At 46.5% G+C, this 24,133-nt stretch overlaps 1 protein-coding gene across 2 annotated transcripts in view; it reads left to right on the forward strand.

Annotated features, from left to right (window-relative positions):
* Positions 1-20,640, forward strand: part of TPX2 (TPX2 microtubule nucleation factor) — a 32,299-nt gene extending 11,659 nt beyond the window's left edge. For both annotated transcript variants that reach the window (XM_035124036.2, XM_035124034.2), the window contains exons 3-16: positions 1,309-1,446; positions 2,548-2,674; positions 3,852-3,974; positions 5,046-5,176; positions 7,767-7,924; positions 8,668-8,839; positions 9,819-9,957; positions 12,071-12,290; positions 13,787-13,888; positions 14,251-14,427; positions 16,235-16,381; positions 17,319-17,430; positions 18,823-18,989; positions 19,621-20,640. In XM_035124036.2, the coding sequence (XP_034979927.2) occupies positions 1,309-1,446; positions 2,548-2,674; positions 3,852-3,974; positions 5,046-5,176; positions 7,767-7,924; positions 8,668-8,839; positions 9,819-9,957; positions 12,071-12,290; positions 13,787-13,888; positions 14,251-14,427; positions 16,235-16,381; positions 17,319-17,430; positions 18,823-18,989; positions 19,621-19,731 (2,024 nt within the window). In that variant the 3' untranslated portion in view covers positions 19,732-20,640. The remainder of the gene's footprint in view (positions 1-1,308; positions 1,447-2,547; positions 2,675-3,851; positions 3,975-5,045; positions 5,177-7,766; positions 7,925-8,667; positions 8,840-9,818; positions 9,958-12,070; positions 12,291-13,786; positions 13,889-14,250; positions 14,428-16,234; positions 16,382-17,318; positions 17,431-18,822; positions 18,990-19,620) is intronic.
* The last annotated feature ends 3,493 nt before the right edge of the window (positions 20,641-24,133 follow it).

The following is a 24,133-nucleotide window of genomic DNA, read 5'->3' on the forward strand; positions in this document are numbered from 1 at the left end:
GGAGAACAGAGATTATTGCCAGTGCTGTCAGCCAAACAGGGTTAGCAGTATTGGCACACTGATTTCTGGACAGATACAGACATAATCAGGGAGTTGCTTGAGTTCATCTTGGAAACTTTTCCACACTCTCATGCCGTCATGTTTTCGATTGAAGTGCTGGGATGCAGTTCAGTTTGTATTAAGGATGAAAGAGGTTTCATGTGAATAAAGTACAGTGGACGCTCGGGTTGTGAACATGATCCGTGCGGGAGGCACGTTCGCAATCTGCGTCTGGGCATGCGTGGGTCGCAATTCGGTGCTTCTGTGCATGCGCGCACGCCGAAACCCGGAAGTACCCCTTTCTAGTACTTCCGGGTTCGGAGTGGCACGAAACACGAAAAGACGCAAACTGCAGCAGCTGTAACCCGAGGTATGACTGTAAAGAGAATACTAGAACTGTGTCTTAAGAGATTCTCAGCACCACATGTGATCTGGGAGATCATCATCTGATCTTTATTAATCTGTATGTGAGCAAGAGCCTTTTCCAAACAGGAATCTACAAATACTTTCAGAGTGGTACCAAGGTGGGTGGGTGTTTAACTGTTTCTCCCCAGCCTAAGTTTGTCCTGCCTCAGAAGCTATTATTAGCCCTGCAGGGACCCTTTGGAGAGTAAATGAGTTCTCGTCACTTGTTTTATGTTTACAAAAACAGAGAGATCCAGGTGTGATCTTCTGTCTTGAATGTGGCGTTTGTGATTCCACACATCTTCCTCTCCGTAGTGGAAGGATGTGACGTACCAAAAACCTCTTGAGAGATGTGCAGTTGCTTCCTTGAACGCTCACTTCCCAAATGCTGTGAACCTGCAGTATGTTCTAACAGCACACACGGGATCTGCACACGGGATCTGCAGGGTCCAAGTTCTTTGTTGTGCTGCAATATGTTTTCAGCCAATTTTAGGAAAGGGGGTGGGAAGCAGTAGCCTCAAGTTTCTACCACACTACATCTGATAACTTTGAACATTAATCTTCTCCCACCTTGACTCAACATTCTTAATCTATCCTCTTGTCAAAAGCTGGACTAGCAAACGCAACTGCTTTTGAGTCTAGCTGGCACTTCTTATCTCTTCTCTAAGCTCTGTGTTTTGCTCCATTTTCCCCAAAGGTGGGAAAGGAACAGGGCACCTGAGGTCTTCTCTGTGTTTGCCTGGCCCTCAGACTGGGAGAGGAAGGGGCATAAGGGCCACAGCTGGCAGTGGAGATGGCAATTAGCCTGCTGAGCAGCACTGGGAGGTACATGGAATTTAACCAGGTGATTGTTGGTTCTTCCAGATGCTTTTCCGAGCACTCCAAGTTCAGATACGCCAGCCATTCTTCTGAGAACTCCACTTTCAGCCGGCATCCTGCAGAAATCCTCAGCGTCAAGGGCTAACATTCCACGTGCCATTGTCTCTCCAATGGTGAAATCCAGTAAGTTGTTCAGCTCAGGACAGCAAGTTCTTGTAAAGTTAGAATGGTAGTAGAAGGGTAAATGGACCTAGTCCAGTGATGGCCTGTGAACTTGATCATGTGAGGCTTGGCTTTCTTTATCTCTGGCAGTGTCAAGACCTGAATGCCTGCCACACAAATGTGCACCTGATTGTTCCCACCTAAGTGTTGGAACCTTACACTTGTTCCTATTGAAATTCCTTTTGTTAGTTTGGCCCTGTTCTCCAATCTTTTAAGGCTGCCTTGAATCCAGACTCTGTTTTCTGCGGCATTAGCTACCCCTCCCAGCTTGGTGTCATCTGCAAATTTGATGAGCATCCCCTCAATTAAGTCCTTTATAAAGATGTTGAACAATGCCAGGCTCGGGACAGAATCCTGTGATTGCACTACCCAATGTGTCACTTTTTTCCAGGATGTTGAGGAACCATTAGTGAGCACTCTTTGGGTTCTGTCAGTCAACCAGCAGAATTCATCACAGTCCACTCAGCTTTTCACCATTCCGAATAATTTTATGCTGGCTACAAACAAGGCTACCTCCTTAACTTGCCACTGACTCAGGATAACTTCTAAGTAAATTAAAAAGCACAAGTCCTAATGCAGGTCTCAGTGGGGCTAAGCTAAGGTTTACGTATCCCTCTGAGCCATGCTGAATGCATCAAGCAGGGTGTGGAGCTGTGGAAGGATAATGCAGGGTCCCAAATATAGAGTGGAAAGATGAACTACAACCTCAAATACACAAACAAGCTGTTTACTGCTGAAGCTAGCAAAATATCTATTTCCTGCTCGTTTATTTTTCTTCTGTGCTGATAGTTCAAAGCTGTGAAGTTTTTAAAGCTCCTTCCCTCACAACCTCACTTGCTGATAACAAGCTCAAGCCTCTGTAAATCTGTTGGTAGTATCCTATCCGTAGCAGGCTTTTCCTGGGGGGTGTCGGAGGGAGCACTGTATGGTTTTTATGGATAGCTATTGGAGTCTTTTTGTGAATGTTGTATAAGCTATTAGCTGGCTTTGAGCCCTTGGAGAGGAAGAAGGGCATATAAATTTTGAGGAATATATATAGCTCGTGTTTCTTATTTGCCATAGCTGAGAAGCCCGATGAAAATGAGATGGGACAGGCTAACAGGATGCCACCAAATGTGGTTGGATCCATGGCACAGTGGCACAGGACATCAAATGAGACGGTAGCTGCCCCTGCAAGGGCCCCAGGAAGGTAAGAATTCTAATCTCCAAGTGGGTCAACTTTCCCCTGGGACTTGGTATTGAGACAGCTTGCAAGCTTTGACATAGACCATGGTTGCCTAACATCTTGATCCTCCCACAAGTGCTTCTCTGTTTTCTCAAGAAATGGCCTGCTGAGCTTTTGCAGCTGGCCTAGGACTCTCCTCCTCCTCTGGTTGCTCTTAAGCTAACTTCCGGGTCTGCAGTTCTGGGAAGCTGCAAAGTGATCTGAATGTGGGAATAAAGCTGATGCACAACCCTTCCTGCCACAGTGCCCCTTCAGTGGGCTTCTTCTCAGAGAGGCCAGTATAATTAATTCATAAAATAATGGTTACAGGTAGGTAGCCGTGTTGGTCTGGGTCGAAGTAAAATAAAAAAATTCCTTCAGTAGCACTTAGTTGGTCTTTAAGGTGCTACTGAAGGAATTTTTTTATCATAAAATAATAAGCTTCTAGTCCTCATGGCTGCCAAGAATCTCCAACATGGCTATTATATTGTAATCTAATTCTGAAATCAGGTTGTCCTTGAGAACATGACAAATGGTCTCAACATAAATGAGCAAATGTGTTTTTTTGTGGGTGTGCATCTTTCCAGGATCTAGTACTAAAAGTTTGAGGAGGGACACCAGGCAGATTTTCTCCCAATAACTGTCAGAAGTCATCATGGGAAGGAGGATCTGGATCAGTGGTTGAGGAGGGAAGACAGATTAGATGCCGCCTTGTGAAAAGATGCTTTCAGTTTCTTAGCAGATGAGTCTGTTATCAGCAAGACCATGTTCGAAATGCTGCATAAAACAATACTTGCCCAAAGCCAAATGGATAAAATGTCGCATGTTGTAAACATGGGGAAATTGGAGTACCTGGAGCTATTTCCTGGATAACTGCTTCTGGTGCCTCCAACTGCAGCCTCCGTACCCCAAGCAGACTATGTGCTGGGTGCAAGAGCACATGATGCTTTTGTACCCCGAAGAGGCAGGCATCATCCCATGTAAAACATGCAAGAGTCCTAATTTGAATGCCCTACTAATCCCCTCTTTTTTCCTCTTGTTTTGGAATGGCTCCATATTATTGCAGTAGCTGAAACTTGTAAGCTTTGAGTCTGTGTCTCTTCATCTCACTCCACCCCGTTCCTTTACAGTCAGCCGGCTTTTCCCTTTTCCTCCCCTGTAGGGTGTCAAAACAGCTCTTGGAACGGCAGAAGAGTGCTCAGCGCAAGTGCGCTGCCAAAATGCATGCCAAGAGATGTGCCACCTTGGCCACCAATGAACAGCTGCCACCACCTGTAAAGAAACAGTAAGTGTAGGTCTTGTGGGTTGAGCAAGGGGAGGCACAAAGGAGTGGCTTGCTATGGTGTTTGAATTGGCTAGTGGTCACTGTGCCATCTTATTTCAAGCCCTCTTCAAGTGCCAAGAAAGTTTTATCTAACAAAGTTTTATGCAAGAAGGTTGTCCACAATAACTTCCTCCAGTACAATGGGACAACCTCTCCCTGTGCCCCCCATCTGTTCTGTGGGTTCACCCAACCTTCCAGAACAGATTTGGCAGGCACCAGGAGAGGAAGGGCTGTTGCACAGGTGGAAACTGGTGCGCTAACCAGATGACTTCATTGGATACAACCCCAAACTTGGGGTGTTTAAGAGATGTGTGAACTGAGGCGAAATCCACCAGGAACTTGCCCTGCGCAGGCCTCATTGATGCAAGGAAAGCTGTACAAAAATGTTGGCTTCGTGTTTGGACTTTATTTTTTTTTAATTAAATGTGTATACCATCCTTCATCTATAGATACCTGGGTGGTTCACAACATAAAAATACGAAGTACAGACAAGAACAAAAAAAATCACACAAACCAATAATCTTCCTTCCCACAAACACATTTAAAAGGTATAAGATGTTAATCACTTCAAAGCCTGGTTGAAGGGGAATATCATTTTTGCCTGACGTCTAAAGGTGTATAATAAAGGTGCCAGTTGAAACTCCTTTGGGATAGCATTCCACAATGCTCTGATCTGTGTTGTGATTTTGCCCAAGCATTGGGTGTTGTGATGGGCACAGAATGTGATTCCCTTGGAATCTTGCCTCTTCCTGTTATTTTAAAAGCCAGTGTGAGGGAATCAGTGGCCCTCCAGGTGTTGCTGGGCTGTGGCTCCCTTCACTCCCGACCATCAGTCAGACCAGCTGCAGCTGATGGGAAATGGAATCCCAACAACCTCTGGAGGGTCACAGATTCCCCACCTCTGATTTAATGGAATTTCTTAGCTGTGCAGGGGTCAGAAGCACTAGGCCTGAGGCTGAGGACCTTCAGGCAGCTGCAGCCTTGTACACTGCGCCCTTTTCTGAATGGAATCTGTGTCTTTTTATTTTTCAGGAAACGGAGTTCATCCAAGGGCAAGTCCACTGAGGACCTGGAGGTAGAGAAAATGCAGCAGCTGCAGCAAGAGGTGGCTGAGCTGCGCAGGAAGAACGAGGACTCCCTCAAAGTGGCCATTGCTGGACCGGGTGAGCTTGAAAGTACAGTCATACCTCTGGATACGAATGCTGCGGGTTGCATACAACATGAGTTACAAATGCGCCAAACCTGGAAGTAACGGAACAGGTTACTTCAGGGTTCGGCGGTTCGCGCATGCGCAGAAGCGTCAAATGACATCATGCACAGAAGCTCCAAATCACGACCCGCACATGCGCAGAAGTGCTGACACGAGTTGCGTACTGCTCATGTTGCGAACGGGGCTCCGGAACAGATCCCGTTCGCAACCAGAGGTACCACTGTAACTTAAATATTCCTCCCCTCCCACCCCAGCCAATCTATTGCACCAATAAAGTGTGTGCTTTTCTTTAGTGTTTGAATTAGTATTGCAACTCACCAAAGATTTATTTTAAAATTAATGATTTACAATTAAATTACAAGATAGTTACTTACTTGCAGTCTTTCCCTTCAATGTAAGTATTTTCAGGACAGCTTACCAATACACTGGTACCTTGGTTTACGAACTTAATCCGTTCCGGAAGTCCGTTCTTAAACCAAATCTGTTCTTAAACCGAGGCGTGCTTTCCCTAATGAGGCCTCCTGCCGCCGGTGCCCTTCCACCGTTCGGCTTTCATTTGTAGACCAAGGCAAAGTTCACAAACCAGAACACTACTTCCGGTTCTTTGGAGTTCATAAACTGAATAGTTCGTAAACAGGACTGTTTGTAAACTGAGGAACCACTGTAATATAAAATAAAATCTGGAACCAGCAGCACCGGGTATAGGATGTTTCAGCTTCCCCAATATGTTTTTGCCCTCCACTCAGACACCGGGCAGTATGACGTGAAGTGTCACATGACAGCAGCCCCCTCAATGTGGGGTGCAAGTCGGAACCCCGGTCTGGAACTGTTATACCAGGTAAAATAGGAAGTTTCCAGCAGCAAAAAAACACTAGAGGAGTTAAAGTTAAAAACAGCACAACATCATAGCCTTAGGAAATAAAAAGGTTGTTGGTGTCATAAAAAGGGGATGGCAAACCTCAGGCCAGGGACCGAAGGTGGTCCTTAGAATTCGCAGATCCCTCACTGGTCCCATTTCACACACAGGTGCTTGTTTGTTTTTTGTTTGTTTGTTTTGCCGGGCTGGAATGTTTTTAACTCTGCTCATGACTCCTGTTTGTGTGAATGGAAGATACAAAGGGTGTGGTGTAGAAACTAGCCGCCTGTGAAATTTACGTTTGTTGCTCTGCCCACTTGTCCTCTTATCGTGGTCTCCGAAAGGGTATTTGGCCCTTAGCGTGAAAAGGGTGTTCCTCACCTGCCACAGAAGGCTTTCCCCTGGGGAAAGGACCCCACAACTGGGATACCAGAACAAAGGTCTGAAATACATTATTCCTAGGAGCTTTCTCATGACTGTAGTCATGCACTTCCTAATGCAGGTGTTACTCCTGGCCTTGAAAGGCCTTGCTGGACATAGGTAATCTCTGTCTGCCAGGCAGGCAACTGGCACTGTGAGCCACTGGCAGCACTTCTTAAGATGTAGCTTGGGGGGCCACCAAAAGTTATGTTTGGGTGCTTCTTTGTGATCTGTCCTGAACCTGCTTCCAGCTGGATTCATTGGACACTTCCAAATTCTAGTCTTATGGGAAACCTCTCTGTGAACTGAGTGAAGTCGCTTTACAGGCCTCTCAAGTTGCTCTACTCCCCCCACCCTTGGGTGGCTTTTCTCATCGTCGTCATGGCTTATTTATAGATGCACCTAAGCCATGCTAGCCACTGTAAAATGCATGGTCCACTCCTGCCTTTCAGTCTAACAATCTAGCTATAAACACAAAGCAAAAAGGGAATTAATTCTCAAAAGTCCCAATATTTCTTGGGACTAGCCACCTTGGAAGGGCTATCTTCTACCTCCACTGCCAGAGGCAGGATGCCTCTGAATACCAGCTGCTGGGAATCACAAGTGAGAAGACTTGTTTCACTCAGGGCCTGCTTTTGAGCTTTCCATTGGAGCACCTGGCTATACTCACTTTGAGAGCAGGAAGCTGGGCTAGGTGGGCCCATGCTCTGATCCAACAGGGCTCTCCTTATGGAACGTGATTAAGTGCTCATACTGCATTGTGATGACCATTGGCTATGAACAATAAAATCTACGGACTGATTAAGCTTCATAATCACTTTAGTTAGCCTTTGTGCCATAAAATCTGCAGAGGTCTTGGCGACTCCCTAAATGAAAACGGTGTAGACGCACTGCTTGGCTGTAACTCTCTACAAGCTGGGCTTTCACAAATTCTTTCCATGTCCCACTGTGCTCTCACTGGTTCATGTGAATTGCATGGATGGTACCTAGAACAGATTATATGTATGCGAGTGTGGGCATTTATCTTGATTTGGATGGAAAATGAATGCACCAACTTAATTGGCATAGTCCTGCCTAGTGGAGCAAGGACTCCATATGAGGATTCCCTCCATCCCCTGCAGAAAACGAACCTTCATAGTATGCCCAATATTTCATTTATCTTGATTGGATGGAATGTGAGTACATCATATTGAGTTGTTCAAGCTGTCATGTCCTGGACATTGGGGTGCTTCTTATTAAATCTTATCCCCCACTTTCTCCCCACCAGGACAAACTGCCAAGAAGATAGTGACCCATATCACCAAGCCAGTAGATTTCCACTTCCGCACAGATGAAAGGATTAAACAGCATGGTGAAAATCACCCCGCCACAGAGTATAAGGAGGTGGATTTCAAAGCTGCACTGAGGAGGCACCCAGCATCTCCGGTGAGAGCAACGAGAATCAAGCAATGAGACTTCTGGCTAGAGAGCCTTCAACTGCCTGCTGTTGTGTCTCTTGGGGTGTAAAGATTTGCAGATGAAAAGATTTGCAAGAAATAAATTCTATATAGTGCAAGAAGAAGTAGGTGGCAATTAAAAAGAATAGAGGCAGATTATTTTGGAGTCTTTTGCTGGGGCCTTGCCTCGTGTTACCTTGACAAAAGCTGACGACAACAAGAACAACTTATTATTTATACTCGTCCCATTTGGCTGAGTTTCCCCAGCCACTCTGGGCAGCTCCCAATCGAGTGTTAAAAACAATACAGCATACAACATTTTCTCATGTATGTAGCCTACTTTGTGGGGTTAATCTCTGCTTAGATGAGACCCTCTCTAACCATTCTATAGTGCCTTTTCCTTATGGTATGTTAAAGAGGCTTCAACTTTAGCCTCTTTCAGAACAATACATCTGTAAACTTGTACTTCTGCATTGCTTCTTTTAAAAAGGAATGGGCCTTCAAAATGTATACCGTATATGCAGATTTCACCCACTGGTGAAGTGAATAATTATTCATCTATTCAGTTCACAGGTAAACTCCCAAACGTTCTTTCTTGCACTGCACTAAGAGCTTTAGAATGAGATAGACTTGCAGGCCAAGTAAACTTTGCCAGCAGCTGGTGAGCTGATGCCCAAGGTGCATCCTGCCTTGAGAACATTCTGCTAACAAACCAGCCCTGTCTCCTTACAGGCCAAAGCGTCAAAGGGTATGACAGTCCCGAAACCCTTCAACCTGTCCCAAAGCAACAAAAGGAAGTTTGATGAAGTTTCCACAGAATTTGTATCAATGGCCCAGCAGGTTAGAAACTTCCAGCAACGCACACCGCCACGTTACCACCTGAGGAGCAGGAAGACCGAGGAAGGTAAGGCTGCAAGTGGCTTGGCCGGGAACCCCTTTGTGACAGTGGGGAGAACTCTGTGAGCACAGTCCCTCTGAACTTGGTGACATTAATCAGGTGCAATTATTCATGTCTTGGAGACTGCTAAACAGTGGTGCCTCTTCTTTCCTGTCGAGAGGAGTAGGGAGCCACAGTAAAGATAGATTGGCTATTTTTCAAGTGTGCAGTTCTAGGTCCATAAACAGTAATACCTTAGAGGTCCCGGGCCCGAAGGAAATCAGATTAGCCTCTACTAGAACCAGGGCCTTCTCAACACTGGCCATGACCTGGTGGAATGCTCTGTCTCCTCAGACCAGGGCCCTGCAGGACCTGATTTCTTTTCGCAGAGCCTGTAAGACAGAGTTGTTCCGCCTGGCATTTGGCCTGGAGCCAACCTGATTTCCCCCCCCCCCCAATTTTCCATTTCTTTTTCCCTTTTATATGAGGCTGCCTTTTTAATTTTTAATTTAATTTTGATGGATGTAGTCTTGTTGTTGAGTTGTATTTTAATCAGTTGTTTTATATTTGGTGTTGACCGCTCTGAGCCCGGCTTTATTATTATTATTAGGGGGACTAGACAGTCAAAGGTAGGAGGTTGAAGTTGGAATTGAGACTTTTGCTTAATTTTCCTAAGAAAATTCAGTTACTTCCACTAGAGTGCGTTCTGTTAATATCAGAATTTAGGTTTGTGTCGTTGTCTTCTCTCTTTTTATTTGAAGAGGTTGGGCAAGGACACAGCTTAAACTTGGGAAAATGTAAAATGGGAACTGTGGATGGCACGAAGGGTTGGATATATCAGGACTAACATTAGCCTCATTTTCCATACTTTCCTATTTTTTCCTAAGGTAATAAGATTTCATACTTGCAATTATGAGAGTTGGCTAAATGCACCTCTTACGTTTTTTAAAAGAAAACTTTGTAAGTTGTGCTTTTGTTTATGGTCATTTCCCCTCCGTTCTTGCAGGCATAAGCCAAACAAAGCCACTTAAGGCCAAGGTAACCAACCCCAAAACTCCCCGCCTTGAAACCAAGACCCGCCAAAGACCTGTCAAATGCAAGAGCACTGCTGAGTTAGAGGCTGAGGAGGTTGAGAAGCTTCAACAGTAAGTGCAACTCTTTGCCCAAATGACGCCTCTCTGAACTGAATATAGTTCACGACTCCTGGTGGTGTCCTTGGTGTAGAATCCAGCCAGTGAGCCAGAATTGTGTGAGTGCTTCTCTCTGCATGGATTTCATGTACATGTGTGTATCTGAAGAAGTGTGCATGCACACAAAAGCTTATACCAAGAACAAACTTAGTTGATCTCTTAAGTTGCTACTGGAATTTTTTTTTTTACTTTTTTATATGTTCAGGTTTGTGTGTCCTGCAGTCCAGTGGGGGTAAGGGAAAGTAGTCAGAGCCCCTTGAGGGTATGAATATACTTGGGGAGACATGTTGGGTGAGACTGCAGCAAGGACACCCGCCCCGCCCCCCCGGGCTTCCTTGATTAGAGGCTGGTTTGTGCACTTGCCTGTATCTATTCCATGGCAAATCTTCCAACTGAGATTTTGTCATCTACAAAACTAGGAAGGAATGCCTCTGGAAGATGAGGCACCATACCTTAGTGTAGGCACCCCCAAACTTTGGCCCTCCGGATTTTTTGGACTACAATTCCCATCTTCCCCGACCACTGGTCCTGTTAGCTAGGGATCATGGGAGTTGTAGGCCAAAACATCTGGAGGTCCGCAGTTTGAGGATGCCTGCCTTAGTGCTTGAGAACATGCTTGGCCTGTAGGTACCAGGTTTAATTTATAGCCTCTCCAGCTAAGGATGCCCAGTACAGTGGTACCTCGGTTTACAAACACAATTGGTTCTGAAAGTCTGTACTTAACCTGAAGCGTACTTAACCTGAAGCGAACTTTCCCATTGAAAGTAATGGAAAGTGGATTAATCTGTTCCAGACGGGTCTGCGGAGTACTCAACCTGAAGCGTACTTAACCCGAGGTGTGAGTGTAATTGGTTCCAGAAGTCCGTACTTAACCTGAAGCGTACTTAACCTGAAGCGAACTTTCGCATTGAAAGTAATGGAAAGTGAATTAATCCATTCCAGACAGGTCCGCGGAGTACTTAAATTGAAAATACTCAAACCGAGGTGTACTTAAACCGAGGTATGGCTTGTAGTAGAGCTTTGAGAGACTCTGGAGAGCTGTTGCAAGTAAGCATAGCCCATGACTCATAGAATCATAGAATCGTGGAGTTGAAGGGTCCCCCAAAGGTCATCTAGTCAAACCCTCTGCAATGCATGAATCTCAACTAAAGCATCCCTGACAGATGGGTATTCAACTTTAAAATTTCCAACAAAGGAGAGTCCACCACCTCCCGAGGGAGACTGTTGCACTGTTTAACAGCTTTACTGTGAGACAGTTCTTGTGATGTTTAGTTGGAATCTCCTTTTTTTTAATTGGAATCCATTAGAGTCCTACCCTCCAGAGCAGAAGAAAACAAGCTTGCTCCATCTCCCATGGGATAGCCGTTTAGATATTTGAAGATGGCTATCCTATTTCCTCTCAATCTCCTCTTTCCCAGGCTAAACATACCCAGCGCCCTTGATAATCTTGATCATCGTCCTCTACACCCATTCCAACTTATCAATATCTTAAATTCTAGTGCCCAGAGCTGGACATAGTATTCCAGGTGTGTCTGACCAAGACTGAATAGAGCAGTACTATGACTTCCCTTGACCTGGACCCTGTACTTCTGCTGATGCAGCCTAGAATAGCATTAGGTTTTTTGTTTGTTTTTTTCTGCTGCATCACAGTGTTGCCACATGTTAAGCTGGTGGTCTGCTAAGACCCCTCAATCATTTTCATATGTACTACTGACAAGCCAGGTGTCCCCCATCTTATATTGGACTCAATGGGCTTGTGGTTTGACTTAGGATAGAGCAGCTTTGTACACCCACATGAATGGGTATGTTAAAGCTGGTCAGCCTCCCTTCTGAGTGGGAGAAGGCATGAGCACTACCCTGCCTGCTCATCTGCCTATCAGACAGCAGGAGGAGGCTTGTGGGTTAGTTCAAAGCTTCTGCAGTCAGAAATGTCAAATTGCAGACACACGGCCATGGCTTTGAAGTGTCGTGTCACAGGAATGGGCTAACCTCAGGCAACTTCAGCCCGTGGCATGGAGTAATTTTGACTCCACATTAGAGTCTCACCATTTGCTTCATTGTCTGGCAGGTACAGGTTCAAAGCTCAAGAACTCAACCCCCGGATCCTGGAGGGAACACCAATCTTGCCCAAGAAGCCTCCAGTGAAGGAGCCCACCAAGCCAGTTGGCTTTGATTTGGAAATAGAGAAGCGCATTCAAGAACGGGAGAGCAAGAAGAAGCACCAGGAGGAGGAACACTTCCAGTTCCATTCGAGGCCGTGTCCCACTAAAATCCTGGAGGATGTGGTGGTAATCTTTGCAGCTTGTGTTTTTCACCCTCAAAGGAAAATGGGCTGAAGTTGGTACTAAGATGGTCTGAATCTATTATTGATTCTCTGCATTCCGCCAGGCTTCCAGTTTTCCTTTTTGATGCCAAGAGCATCAGTCCTTTGTCTGGCTTCAGAGTCTTCTTGTTCTAGTCTAGTGCTTGTTGCTCATACATTTTCACCTATGGACTTTTGACTTCTTTGCTTGGCTGTTGGGCTCACTGCCTACTTTTACTCCACATCCATATGTGGGGCTAACTTTGAAGGTGACCCGGAAACTGCAATTAATCCAGAATGCGGCAGCTAGACTGGTGACTGGGAGTAGCCGTCGAGACCACATAACACCGGTCCTAAGAGACCCACATTGGCTCCCAGTACGTTTCCGAGCACAATTCAAAGTGTTGGTGCTGACCTTTAAAGCCCTAAATGGGCTCGGTCCAGTATACCTGAAGGAGCGTCTCCACCCCCATCGTTCAGCCCGGACACAGATCCAGCGCTGAGGGCCCTCTGGCGGTTCCCTCATTGCGAGAAGCAAAGCTACAGGGAACCAGGCAGAGGGCCTTGGTAGTGGCGCCCGCCCTGTGGAACGCCCTTCCATCGGAGGCACAAGGAGATAAACAACTACCTTACATTTAGAAAACAACTAAAGGCAGCCCTGTTTAGGGAAGTTTTTAATCTGTGATATTTTAATGTATTTTGGTATTTATTGGAAGCCGCCCCGAGTGGTGGGGCAAACCCAGCCAGATGGGTGGGGTATAAATAACAAATAATATTTGGACCATCAGAAACACTCTCCCCTTCATCCCTAACCAGATGCTTACCAGCTCCTGTCATAGAGGAGAGGCACCTTTTGGGACCCAATGGCTGCATCCACAATTGGCTCCCCAACTTAGGGTTGCCTGCAAGGGGGGGGGCAAAGTTGGTGCACAAATGGACTCACACAAGCAGGAGCAGGCAGCTATCCAGTCTCCCCGATCCATGCAGCGTGGAGGGTGTGTGTGAAGGTTTCTTGCCTCTTGCTGGAAGCTTTCCATCCAGCACTGCAATGGGGAGGAAAGTACTTTTGCTCACCTCTTGGAAAGGTTGAACAGCTCAGAGCACTCTGGATACAGGAAGGAGCCCTCCTTGTTTCCCTAGCGCTCTGACCTGCTAGCAGTGGCAGGATGCAAGAGGGAGAAGGGGCGTCTTTCCAAGGCGAGCAGAATAAAATTAGTCCAGGGGACAGGGAGGCCACTGAGAATGATTCTAACATTAACAGAACTCTCTCTTGGTTAAGACCTGAGTGAGCAAAGATGAGGGGTTTGTGCAGGGCACACAGAGCCCTGTGTATTTAAGGGCAGAGCTTATCATCAGATGGCACTGCTGTGTTTCCACCAGGTTGATTTGTCCGAATGCAAAATGTAGGAGGGGAATTTGTTTTAACACTACTCCATGTTTCCTGACTCGCCGGTAGTGCAACTTGCTGTTTTGTTCCTGCAGGGTGTTCCTGAGAAAAAGCTGCTCCCTCCCACAGTCCCACAGTCCCCAGCATTTGCTCTGAAGAACAGAGTTGGCTTCCTGGCTAAAGAGGAGAAAGTGAAGGTGATTCTTTTTCTGTAGTGCGGGGTAGTTGGAGGCCCTGGTGTTGCTTCACTGCTGTAGCCAGCCAGGGCCTGACATGGGACTTAGGGTTCAAATGAGCCGCTCAGCCCTTCTAAGTGAGTGTTTTCCCTGCAACCAGGCAGCTCTGGGCCATCAGCTGACACAGCTGGATGGTAAATATCCTAGCGGCTGGGTGATTTTTTTTAGAGTCCCTTTTTGAACTGGTTCCTGGATTTGCCACAGCCATTCTGCCCTCTCCAAGTCTCCTTAAGATGCAACTCTTCACACAAGGTCAGGTGGGGGAGTGGAGGCTGCCTTTGTTCCCTTCCCTACTCCATTTCCCGTGCTGTTTTTCTCTACAGGAAGAGGAAGTTGTGCCTGTGATCAAAGCCAAGCCAGTGCCATACTTTGGGGTGCCCTTTAAGCCAAAAGCTGCAGAACCTAGGCAGGTGGAGATGTGCCCTTTCTCCTTTGACTCTCGGGACAAAGAGAGGCTTCTTCAGAAAGAGAAGAAAATTGAAGAATTGCAAAAAGAAGAGGTGGGTGCTTTTCATTTAGGGACACCCTCTTCCTGTTGGGGCAGAGGCCATCCTCCTGCTGACACTACTATCCAAAAGCAAAAGTGGATCCTTGCGCAATTCTCTATCTAAATGGGCCACAAAAGAAGGAAGCAGATGTTGGCCATTCCCTGGGCTATGTAGGAATCTGCTGGTTATCTCTCTAACTCACGGGTGGGCAACCTGCCATCTTCCAGATGTTGGACTCCCACTCCCATATTTTAATGTTTTGACAGAATTGTTTTATTGTGTAAACTGCTTAGAGGCCACTTTGGCAATTAAGTGATATATAAATTAATAAGCAACAGTTCCCGCCAGCCCCTGCCAGCATGGGCAATGATCAAGGAGTTGTAGTCCATCAACATCTGCAGAGCCATGGGTTCCTCACCCTTGCTCTAACGGATCACATTTAAGACCAAGCTTCTAAAAGTGTCTTTGGCAGAGAAGGGAAGGCCAGAGGTTCCCATCAGTTGTCCAGGCTTCATTGGGGAGGCTCACTTGCCTAAAATAGCTGTAGGGAAGTAGATGGCTCTTGGAGAAAAGTGAATGCCAATCTGTATTATTATTCTTTCTATTTCTAGACTGCTGTATATTTTTACCCCCAAAAAAATCTCAAAGCTGATTACTACCTACATTAAAACATGAAATAAAGCAACCCAAAATAAAACACCACAGAAGGAAGTCAAATATAAAGTATACATTCAAAGCAACACAATTAACAGGAAACTAAAATATTATCTTAAAAACTTTCAAAACATTACAAATGTAAGCTTCACTATTTGTTTACACCATTACATTGTACAAAGAATCTCAGTCCTTATTTGCTGCTATTCTACGAGGATTCCCTTGTGGGATCTAAGCTCCATGTGAGCATATAATGTACAGTGGTACCTCTACTTACGAACGGAGCTCTGTCCGCCATCTTGGATGTGGTTTAGATAGGATTTTTTCTACTTACGAATTTTTAGATAGGGTTGCTTCGACTTACGAATTTTTCTCCCAATGCATTCCTATGGGATTCGACTTACAATTTTTTTTGACTTACGAATGTGCGTTCGGAACACATTAAATTCGTAAGTAGAGGTACCACTGTACTGACAAAGTATAGGAAGCTCCCTCATGGAGTCAGATGGCTGGGTCATCTGTCTCAGTATTGTCTGCGCTGACCAGCAGCAGTTTTCCAGGATTTCAAGCAGAGGATCATAGAATCATAGAGTTGGGAGGGACCCCGAGGATCATCTAGCCCAACCCCCTGCAGTGACAGACGGTCTTCCAACCTCTGCTTAAAAACCTCCAAGGAAGGAGATTCCACAACCTCCTGGGGTAGACCATTCCACTGTTGAACAGCACTTACTGTCAGAAAGTTCTTCCTGATGTTTAGTCACAGCGACTTAAGAGGGCCTCTCCCCAGTCACCATCTGCCTGACCTCAGATGCCAGGTGGGAACTAGAAGAGAAGGAGGGCCTATTGAGATGCCAGGTGGGAACTAGAAGAGAAGGAGGGCCTTCCCCAATTTGGTGCCCTCCAGCTGTTTTGGACTACAATTCTTGTCATTCCCAGCCACCGTGGGCATGCTGGCTGGGGCAGATGGGAATTGTAGTCTATAGCAGCTGGAAGGGCCTCCATCTAAAAGGAGAGAGAAGATGCACCTGAAAGATTAGGTGAGGGAGGGTGACCTCCAAGACCTCTCCCAGCTTTCTCCAAGAGCTTTTTCACTTGATGTGTTTACTATGTTCCAAGTCTTCATCTCACCAGCAATGCTGAGCCTTGTTCTGTGTTTCGTTGGAAGGTGCCAAAGTTCAAAGCACTCCCCCTGCCCCACTTTGACCACGTCAAGCTTCCAGAAAAGAAGACCAAGAGCCCCACCAAGCTGGAGCCCTTCCAACTGGCTGTTGATATGAGAGGAGCTGTGAAGCACGAGCAGTGGGAGCAGCAGGTGAGAGGGGGCTGAGCAGCTGACTGAGCCAGGGGCCCTCCCTGGCCATCTTTACAATTTCCCTTCCATCGTCGGAAGAAGAGAGTCTGAGGCTTGCCATCAGAAGCAGCATCCAACCCAACCCTGCACTTGCGGGGGCTGATTCTGGTGTTTAGACTGGGAGCATCCTAGTGGCCTCTTCCTGCAGTGTTTTGTCTGGCCAAAGTGGCCTTGTGTGGATGGGGTCATGCGAAACAGATGGGGGAAGCATCCTACTAGGGGTGCTTTTCCTGTTATGCATCAAAATTGCTCACCCACACAGGGAAGAATGTAAGATCTGTATCTCTGCTCTCCACCCCACTTTCTTCTACAACAGGGATAGTTAACCTGGAGCCCTCCATATGTTACTGGGCTGCAACTCCCACAAACTCTAGCCCGCTTGGCCAGTGGTCAGGGCTAATAAAGGTAGTTGTGGTCCAACATCTGGAAGGCCCAAATTAGCCACATCTGGCCTATAGGGAGAGAAGTAGCTATATGGAATAAGCCCTCCTTGTTGAATGAATGCTTTTCAGCCCTGGAATTTGCTGCTTAAAGTACATTGTTTTAAAAGAATACTTGGGTGTATAGAGTCTGGTCCCTTATAACCGCTGCTTTTTGTTATTTTCAAGCTGCGTGTTGTCGCATGGCTCAAGTGCCACGTGTGTATGACAAGCAGTGTGTATTTGTACTTGTGTGCAAGTGCATAGTGTCTGTAAACTTGCTCTTAGATAATGTGTGGCAGAAGGGAAGAAACTGGATCAAATTCTTAAAATCCTAGCCAACCCAGACAATACTAGACCACATTACCTTATTTTTGCTGACTTGTCAGTCTGCCTTGTGGACTTTGTTTGTCTTGGTGAGGAATGTCTGGGGGGTCTCTTAAATCTTTTTCTCCCAACTTCCCTCACTTCCTGAACAGCTCAAGGAAGAGATGAAACAACAGATGGAAGCTGCTTCTTTCAAGGCTCAGCCAAGCACCGTGGTGCACCAGGAACCTTTTGTGCCCAAGAGGGAGAGCAAAGTCCTTTCAGGTGAGGCTCCCTTGGGCAGTCTTTGGGCCCAGCCACTTAACCCCAAAGTGGTGCCTTGCATCATGATGTTAGCTTGCATCTGTGCCTGGGGGGCAGGGGGAAGTCCCATCCCAGTTGCCACAAGAACAAGTGAGGGCAGTAACGTTCGACAGCTGTGTGGAGACATGGCTGTTGATTGAGTGCTAAGTTAGATCAGGCGTAAGCAGAAGGCAGGGAGCCATGATCTTGGCAGCCGCTTCCAGCCTTCTCTACATTCCTCAGTTCCTTGAGGACAAAGGGCTCGGCTTATGGCTACTCCAAGGAAGAGGCAAGCTTGCTCTTGGGTGACAGAATATTGTCAGTGCCCTTTGTGGGAATGTTGTAGATACTAGGAGAGGATATAGTGATTTAATACTATCCTTCCTAACTCACACTTGTGAGTCAGCAGCAGAGCGACATTCCCCAGTATACAGCAGGAATCTCTTTACTTAAGCAATCCAATCTGGCTTTCTTCAGATTGGAGTATATTCCTGGTAAGAGCCCTTTTATCCCTCCTAAAAGGAATAAAGACACAAAAAGCTTCCTTAAAGGTAATAAGTTTATTCACATTCAGTTCATAATTGGATCCCTGAAGGCAGGCTTTAGCTTGTAGTTACAGATACAGTGTGGCTTACATCCTTGTAAGGATGGCCCATGTTCTGCTGGCAGAGAGCCAGCAGTGCAGTCCAATAGAAGAAAAGGCATCAGAAGAGGAAGGTGGCTGCATGACTGGACCTTTTGTGGGGTCTGCAAGGGTCACGCCCACCTACCTGGTCACATGTAGGGGGAGGATGCTGCAGACCAGGTGTAACAGGAAGTTCAACTGGCTGGATCAACACCCCCCTGTGTGTGCCCACTCTAGGCAAACAGGAAGTGTTGTACTTGACTGCTTATGTTACATCCCACACCCTGAAGCCTTGGTTGCAATACTTCTGAATGCTGGAAGAGGTATTGCCGGAGGGGAGAGGCTCTTGTGCTTGAATCCTGCATGTGGGCTTCCCACAGGCCTCTAGTTGGACCCTGTGGGAACAGGATGCTGGGCTGGATGGCCCACGGGCCTGTCTGAGCAGGGAGCCAGGTGTCTACATAATGCCTTGTACCTTTCATCCTAGCAAATGAAGCTTCAAGAGAAAGGATCCAACCAGCCTCAAAGCAGTTCTGCAAAGCTCAGTTTTGCAGCTGAAATTCTAGTTGGATCCCATAGGATGAAGGACTAGCATTAGATGGAAATTTGGTCTGATCCGGAAGGGCTGCTCTTCCATTTTGAAAAGCAAACACGCAATTGGGGTGCTTTGTGTGACAGGCACCACCTTCCTGCATAAAGAGTTGTTCCCCTTCCATTCAGAAACTCAGGTGTCCTTTTTGGTTCCATAGCTCCAAAAGGCTTTGAGCTGGCCACAGAGCGGCGCGCCCGAGAGCGGCAGGAATTCGATAGGCGGATGGCAGAACTTGAAGCTGAGAAAGCGCGGCTGCAGGAGACAGCGAGACGTCATGAGGAAGAGCAGAGGAAAGCCGAGTTGGCTGAGCTGAGAGGAGAGCTGGTAAATGAGCCTCTGGCTTGAGGGACATGAATCTGGATCATAGATGCCTAAGCGGCTGGTTCAGCAAAGGGTCCCATCTTTTCTTAGCAGTGCAGGCAGCTCAGTAAATAAAATAACATATAATATTTTTACTGGCAGAAGGTCTTAAAACCAACTAAGCTGGCTCTGTAGCTCAGTGGTAGATCTCTTACCTTGTGTGTGGGATTTTCCAGACTCTGTCTGTGCCACCTGATTGGAAGGTCTTTGGCTTTCCACTTCTGGGGAAACAGGCCCAGCCAGATGTCTACTACACTTTGCAGCAGTTAATTCTGAGCTGGAAAGATGTTGGAGAGCTGCCTTGGTATAAAGTAGCTTCATCTGTTCCTTTGATTTTCAAGTTACCTGCAACCGTTCCTGCATCTCGGCGGGTCAAGATGTCTTGACTCTTGCTTCTACACATACTGGGAGGCGGGGGGTGCAATCAATGGCACACTGAAATTGGCTTAACTTGAACTTAGAGCTCAATTCTCTCTTGTGTGCCTCTATTGCCATTTGCAGTCTCTCAGTGGTTGGGTGCAGTCCTTGTGTTCCTTGACAACAGCACTTTCTCCTTTGACGGTGCTTAGAACCTCCTCCTTCTTTTCCTTCCCAGGTACACAAAGCCAACCCCATCCACAGGTACCAGCCGGTGGAGATCAAGGCCAGCGACCAGCCCCTGACAGTGCCCCACTCTCCAAACTTTTCCAAAAGGTTTCAACGCTGATCTGCAGCCAGAAAGAAAAGACAAGGGGTGCTTTTTTCCATTCTTAGTATAGAGATGTTTGTATTTTATTGACTTGTTTACCAATAAACTATTATATACTTAAGCAGTATAAAACGTTACTACTGGGAGTGCTTTTCCTGTTAAGCCTAGAAAAAACAGTGTCATTTTTCAATTTCTCTCCGTAACTGAAACCCAACCCTCAAAACATTTTGCACATACCTTCTAGGTCTTGAGTTGCTAAGTGCAGAACTGCCTTGTTCTTGTGTGGCCTTGTTTCCTGGACTGGACCCTCCTGCCTTAATTGCTGGCTCTGGTTGGGAACCGTGCTTTCGATAAACCTGTACCACAGCATGTGGACCTGAGTGCAGTCAAGGGGAGAGGGGGGCAGGCTTTCTTTTTCTTTGAGCTGAAGTGGAGATGGATGCATGCTCTTTCTCCCCCGCCCCCCCAATCCCCATTTTGTGCTATTATTTTCACATACCTATACAGGAAGCAACAATCGTTATTCAGCCAGAAGCACCACATTTCTCTTTTAATTACATTTAACTTTCCAGTGATTTTAGCTTTTAAACCAAGGTTGACATGTGTCCCATGTCCATAGAACAAAGTTGCTTTGATGTTGTATATGTAATAAAACTGTGCCAGGTTGGTTGAAAATTGGTGGTTTTCTTGTCATTTGGCTCCTTTGCACATGTCCATTAATTTTAATTCCCAGAGTTGTGCAGTCCAGATCTCAAGCAGGTCTGTGCCGAGAGACTTCCAATGCATTGCAATGGTAAGCCGTGCTGCAGCCATCAGGTGAGTAACGAGATCCTTGTAGGAAAGCTGTTGAGTGGCTTCTGAGTAGCATGATAGAAGTGCTATTTTAGGATCCAAATTGGATGTACGCTGTTGACCACCTTCCCAGACGCCGGGCTTGCACCCTCCTTGCAGCTGCCGACAAGGCCGGTTAATGTTGCCTCTGTTCTCCTCTTTGTCTACTCGGCCACAGCTCAGGTTTGGATCACTTGAGTCTGGTAGTGGAGATGCCCCCACGTGAGGGTCTGTCAGGGCTTCCCCAGCCTGTCCTTACTTGCTTCCTTTGGGCTAACGGTGTAACAAGAATCAGTGCTATCCCTCCCTGCTTTCACCCATGGTTTCATGGATAAATCCCAACAACTTGGCTTTCAGTCACCCAAGCAAGCAGTTGCATGTTTTTTGTCCATAGTCTAAATACTGTTGCATGGGTAAATACTGTTCCATGTGGTCAGGGGCTATCATTAAAAGAAATAGAATTATGTAATTTTCATCACTGATATTAGAGTGGAAGAAACTTTACATTCAGAAGGGCCCAAGTTCAATCTCTAGCAGTGCCAGGTAAGGCTGGGAAAATCTGCCTGAAAACCTGGAGATCTGCTGCCAGTGCGTGCCAGGAGCAATGGGCTAGGTGGGGCCAATAGGTCTGGCTTTGCAACACCCATGAGGATCCCAGCACTGGGCTAGTAGTGAAAAGTAGCCTTTCGCTTGTGGTTTGTTGCAGTTGGGAGTAACTCTCTGAACTTCAGTTCCTCAAATTTAAAGCTCGATCTGTGCTGCCGCTTACGAATGCTTCTGGCACCGTTGACTTGCCTAGCAGAAGCCCCCATGATTGCATACCAGCTGACTTTCAATAAAGACCACCATGCACAGTAGAGACTACAGGCAGAATCAGGGCAAATAGGTTTTCATTTTGACTTTGAGCTAAGGCTGTTTGGTGGGGAGCTGCCAGGGTGTGGAGGACATCTAGCATCCTTTTCCCAGAGTTGGAATGCGCAAACATGCGAAGCTAAGTTAGCCCTTGTAATCCACTTCTTGTGGCGGCTCTCAAAGGCAGAGGCAGGAATCTTTCCAACTACTACCAGCAGCCCCCCCTTTTTTTTAAAAAAAAAGGAATTTGCAACTGGAGTGCCCTACATGCAAAGCATTTAGCCTATTGCTCAAATTTGGGCCCTTCCACACTACACCCAAGCAAGCAGTTGCATGTTTTTTGTCCATAGTCTAAATACCGTTGCATGGGTAAATACTGTTCCGTGTGGGCAGGAGCTATCAGTAAAAGAAATAGAATTATGTAATTTTCATCACTGATATTAGAGTGGAAGAAAAACAGCTTTCATAACGTGGTGGGAATAAAGTCTGTTCAAGAATCTTAATAATAATAATTTATTATTTATACCCCGCCCAACTGGCCGGGTTCCCCCAGCCACTCTGGGTGGCTTCCAACAAAATATTAAAATACAGAAATCCATCAAACATTAAAAGCTTCCCTAAACAGGGCTGCCTTGAGATCATAGCTGCCAAGTTATCCCTTTTTTTAAGGGAAATTCCCTTATGCTGAATAGGCTTCCTCGTGAGAAAAGGGAAAACTTGGCAGCTATGCTTGAGATGCCTTCTAAAGGTCTGGTAGTTGTTGTTCTCTTTGACCTCTGGTGGGAGGGCATTCCACAGGGTGGGTGCCACTACCGAGAAGGCCCTCTGCCTGGTTCCCTGTAACTTGGCTTCTCGTAGCGAGGGAACCGCCAGAAGGCCCTCGGCGCTGGACCTCAGTGTCCGGGCAAAACGATGGGAGGAGACGCTCCTTCAGGTATACTGGACCGAGGCCGTTTAGGGCTTTAAAGGTCAGCACCAACACTTTGAATTGTGCTCGGAAATGTACTGGGAGCCAATGTTAAGACAAGGCAATTGCATTGCGGAAGACTCATGAGCCAGACTTCTGATTGATACCCTCTGTATGTAAGCAAAACACCCTAACAGCTTTTATAGAGGTGACAAAGTTATCACAATGTGGTTAATAAGAATCCAGAAGAAACTATTGTAGTTTGCGGGGGGGGGGATATGCAAACATTTCTGGTCCAAAACCATTCCATACTTCACTTTTCCTCCCACCTTCATGTTTATCCTGTTACACTCATAAGAGAGATGTTTCCTTAAGATAGAAGCAAGCTCATGCCTCCTGTGACAGGCCCAGATCCCTGCAGACCGCAGAAGCATACATTCTGCTTCCACATTAGCAAAAGCAGGCAGGCGGGTTCCTTCTCCAGCCTGTGTCTGCTTATAAGTGGTTGCCCCCTGCCCTTAATATTTGGGGAAGGACCATGGTGTTTTGCATTATTAATTGAATTTATATACCGCCCTTTACCCGCAGGTAAAGGGTGAAAGAGGAGAGCGCAAAATATGGTCTGAAGCTCAATATCAAAAAAACCAAGATCATGGCCACTGGTCCCATCACCTCCTGGCAAATAGAAGGGGAAGAAATGGAGGCAGTGAGAGATTTTACTTTCTTGGGCTCCTTGATCACTGCGGATGGTGACAGCAGTCACGAAATTAAAAGACGCCTGCTTCTTAGGAGAAAAGCAATGACAAACCTAGACAGCATCTTAAAAAGCAGAGACATCACCTTGCCGACAAAGGTCCGTATAGTTAAAGCTATGGTTTTCCCAGTAGTGATGTATGGAAGTGAGAGCTGGACCATAAAGAAGGCTGATCGCCGAAGAATTGATGCTTTTGAATTAGGGTGCTGGAGGAGACTCTTGAGAGTCCCATGGACTGCAAGAAGATCAAACCTATCCATTCTGAAGGAAATCAGCCCTGAGTGCTCACTGGAAGGACAGATCCTGAAGCTGAGGCTCCAATACTTTGGCCACCTCATGAGAAGAGAAGAATCCTTGGAAAAGACCCTGATGTTGGGAAAGATGGAGGGCACAAGGAGAAGGGGACGACAAAGGACGAGATGGTTGGACAGTGTTCTTGAAGCTACAAACATGAGTTTGACCAAACTGCGGGAGGCAGTGGAAGACAGGAGTGCCTGGCGTGCTATGGTCCATGGGGTCACGAAGAGTCGGACACGACTAAACGACTAAACCACAACACACCCGCAGGTCTTGGTGCAGTTCACCAAATAAAAATATAAAACCACAAAATGCATAATCAAAATAAAAACAACCCAATAACCTCCCTGTTTGCATGGAAATGGCTCCAGCCTTTCCAGGAAGGGCTGGGGAAGATTCCCTGCCTGAAATACTGGAGAGCTGTTGGTAGTCAGTGTAGACGTTGCAGAGCTACATAGATGCATGGTTTGACTCTTGTCTAAGGTAACAGTCTACATTCTGCCCATACATCAAATGCATTCCAGGTGGTGGTGAAAGCTGCAAGCGTAATTTGTGAAGTGGGACAGCAGGACAATGCAGAACAGCAAAAAACCCTACTGCTGTTCTGGGCTGCATCCAGTATCCAGATCAAGGAAAGCAATAGTACTGCTCTATTCTACCCTTGTGAGACCCCCCAGAAGTCCTGTATCCACTTCTGGGCACCATGATTTAAGAGGAATATTGACGTGCTGGGAGGTGTGCAGAGGAGGGTGACCAAGATGAAAAAGGCTCTGGAAACC

The sequence above is a fragment of the Zootoca vivipara genome, chromosome 7 (assembly GCF_963506605.1).
Source record: "Zootoca vivipara chromosome 7, rZooViv1.1, whole genome shotgun sequence".
Taxonomy (NCBI): Eukaryota; Metazoa; Chordata; class Lepidosauria; order Squamata; family Lacertidae; genus Zootoca; species Zootoca vivipara.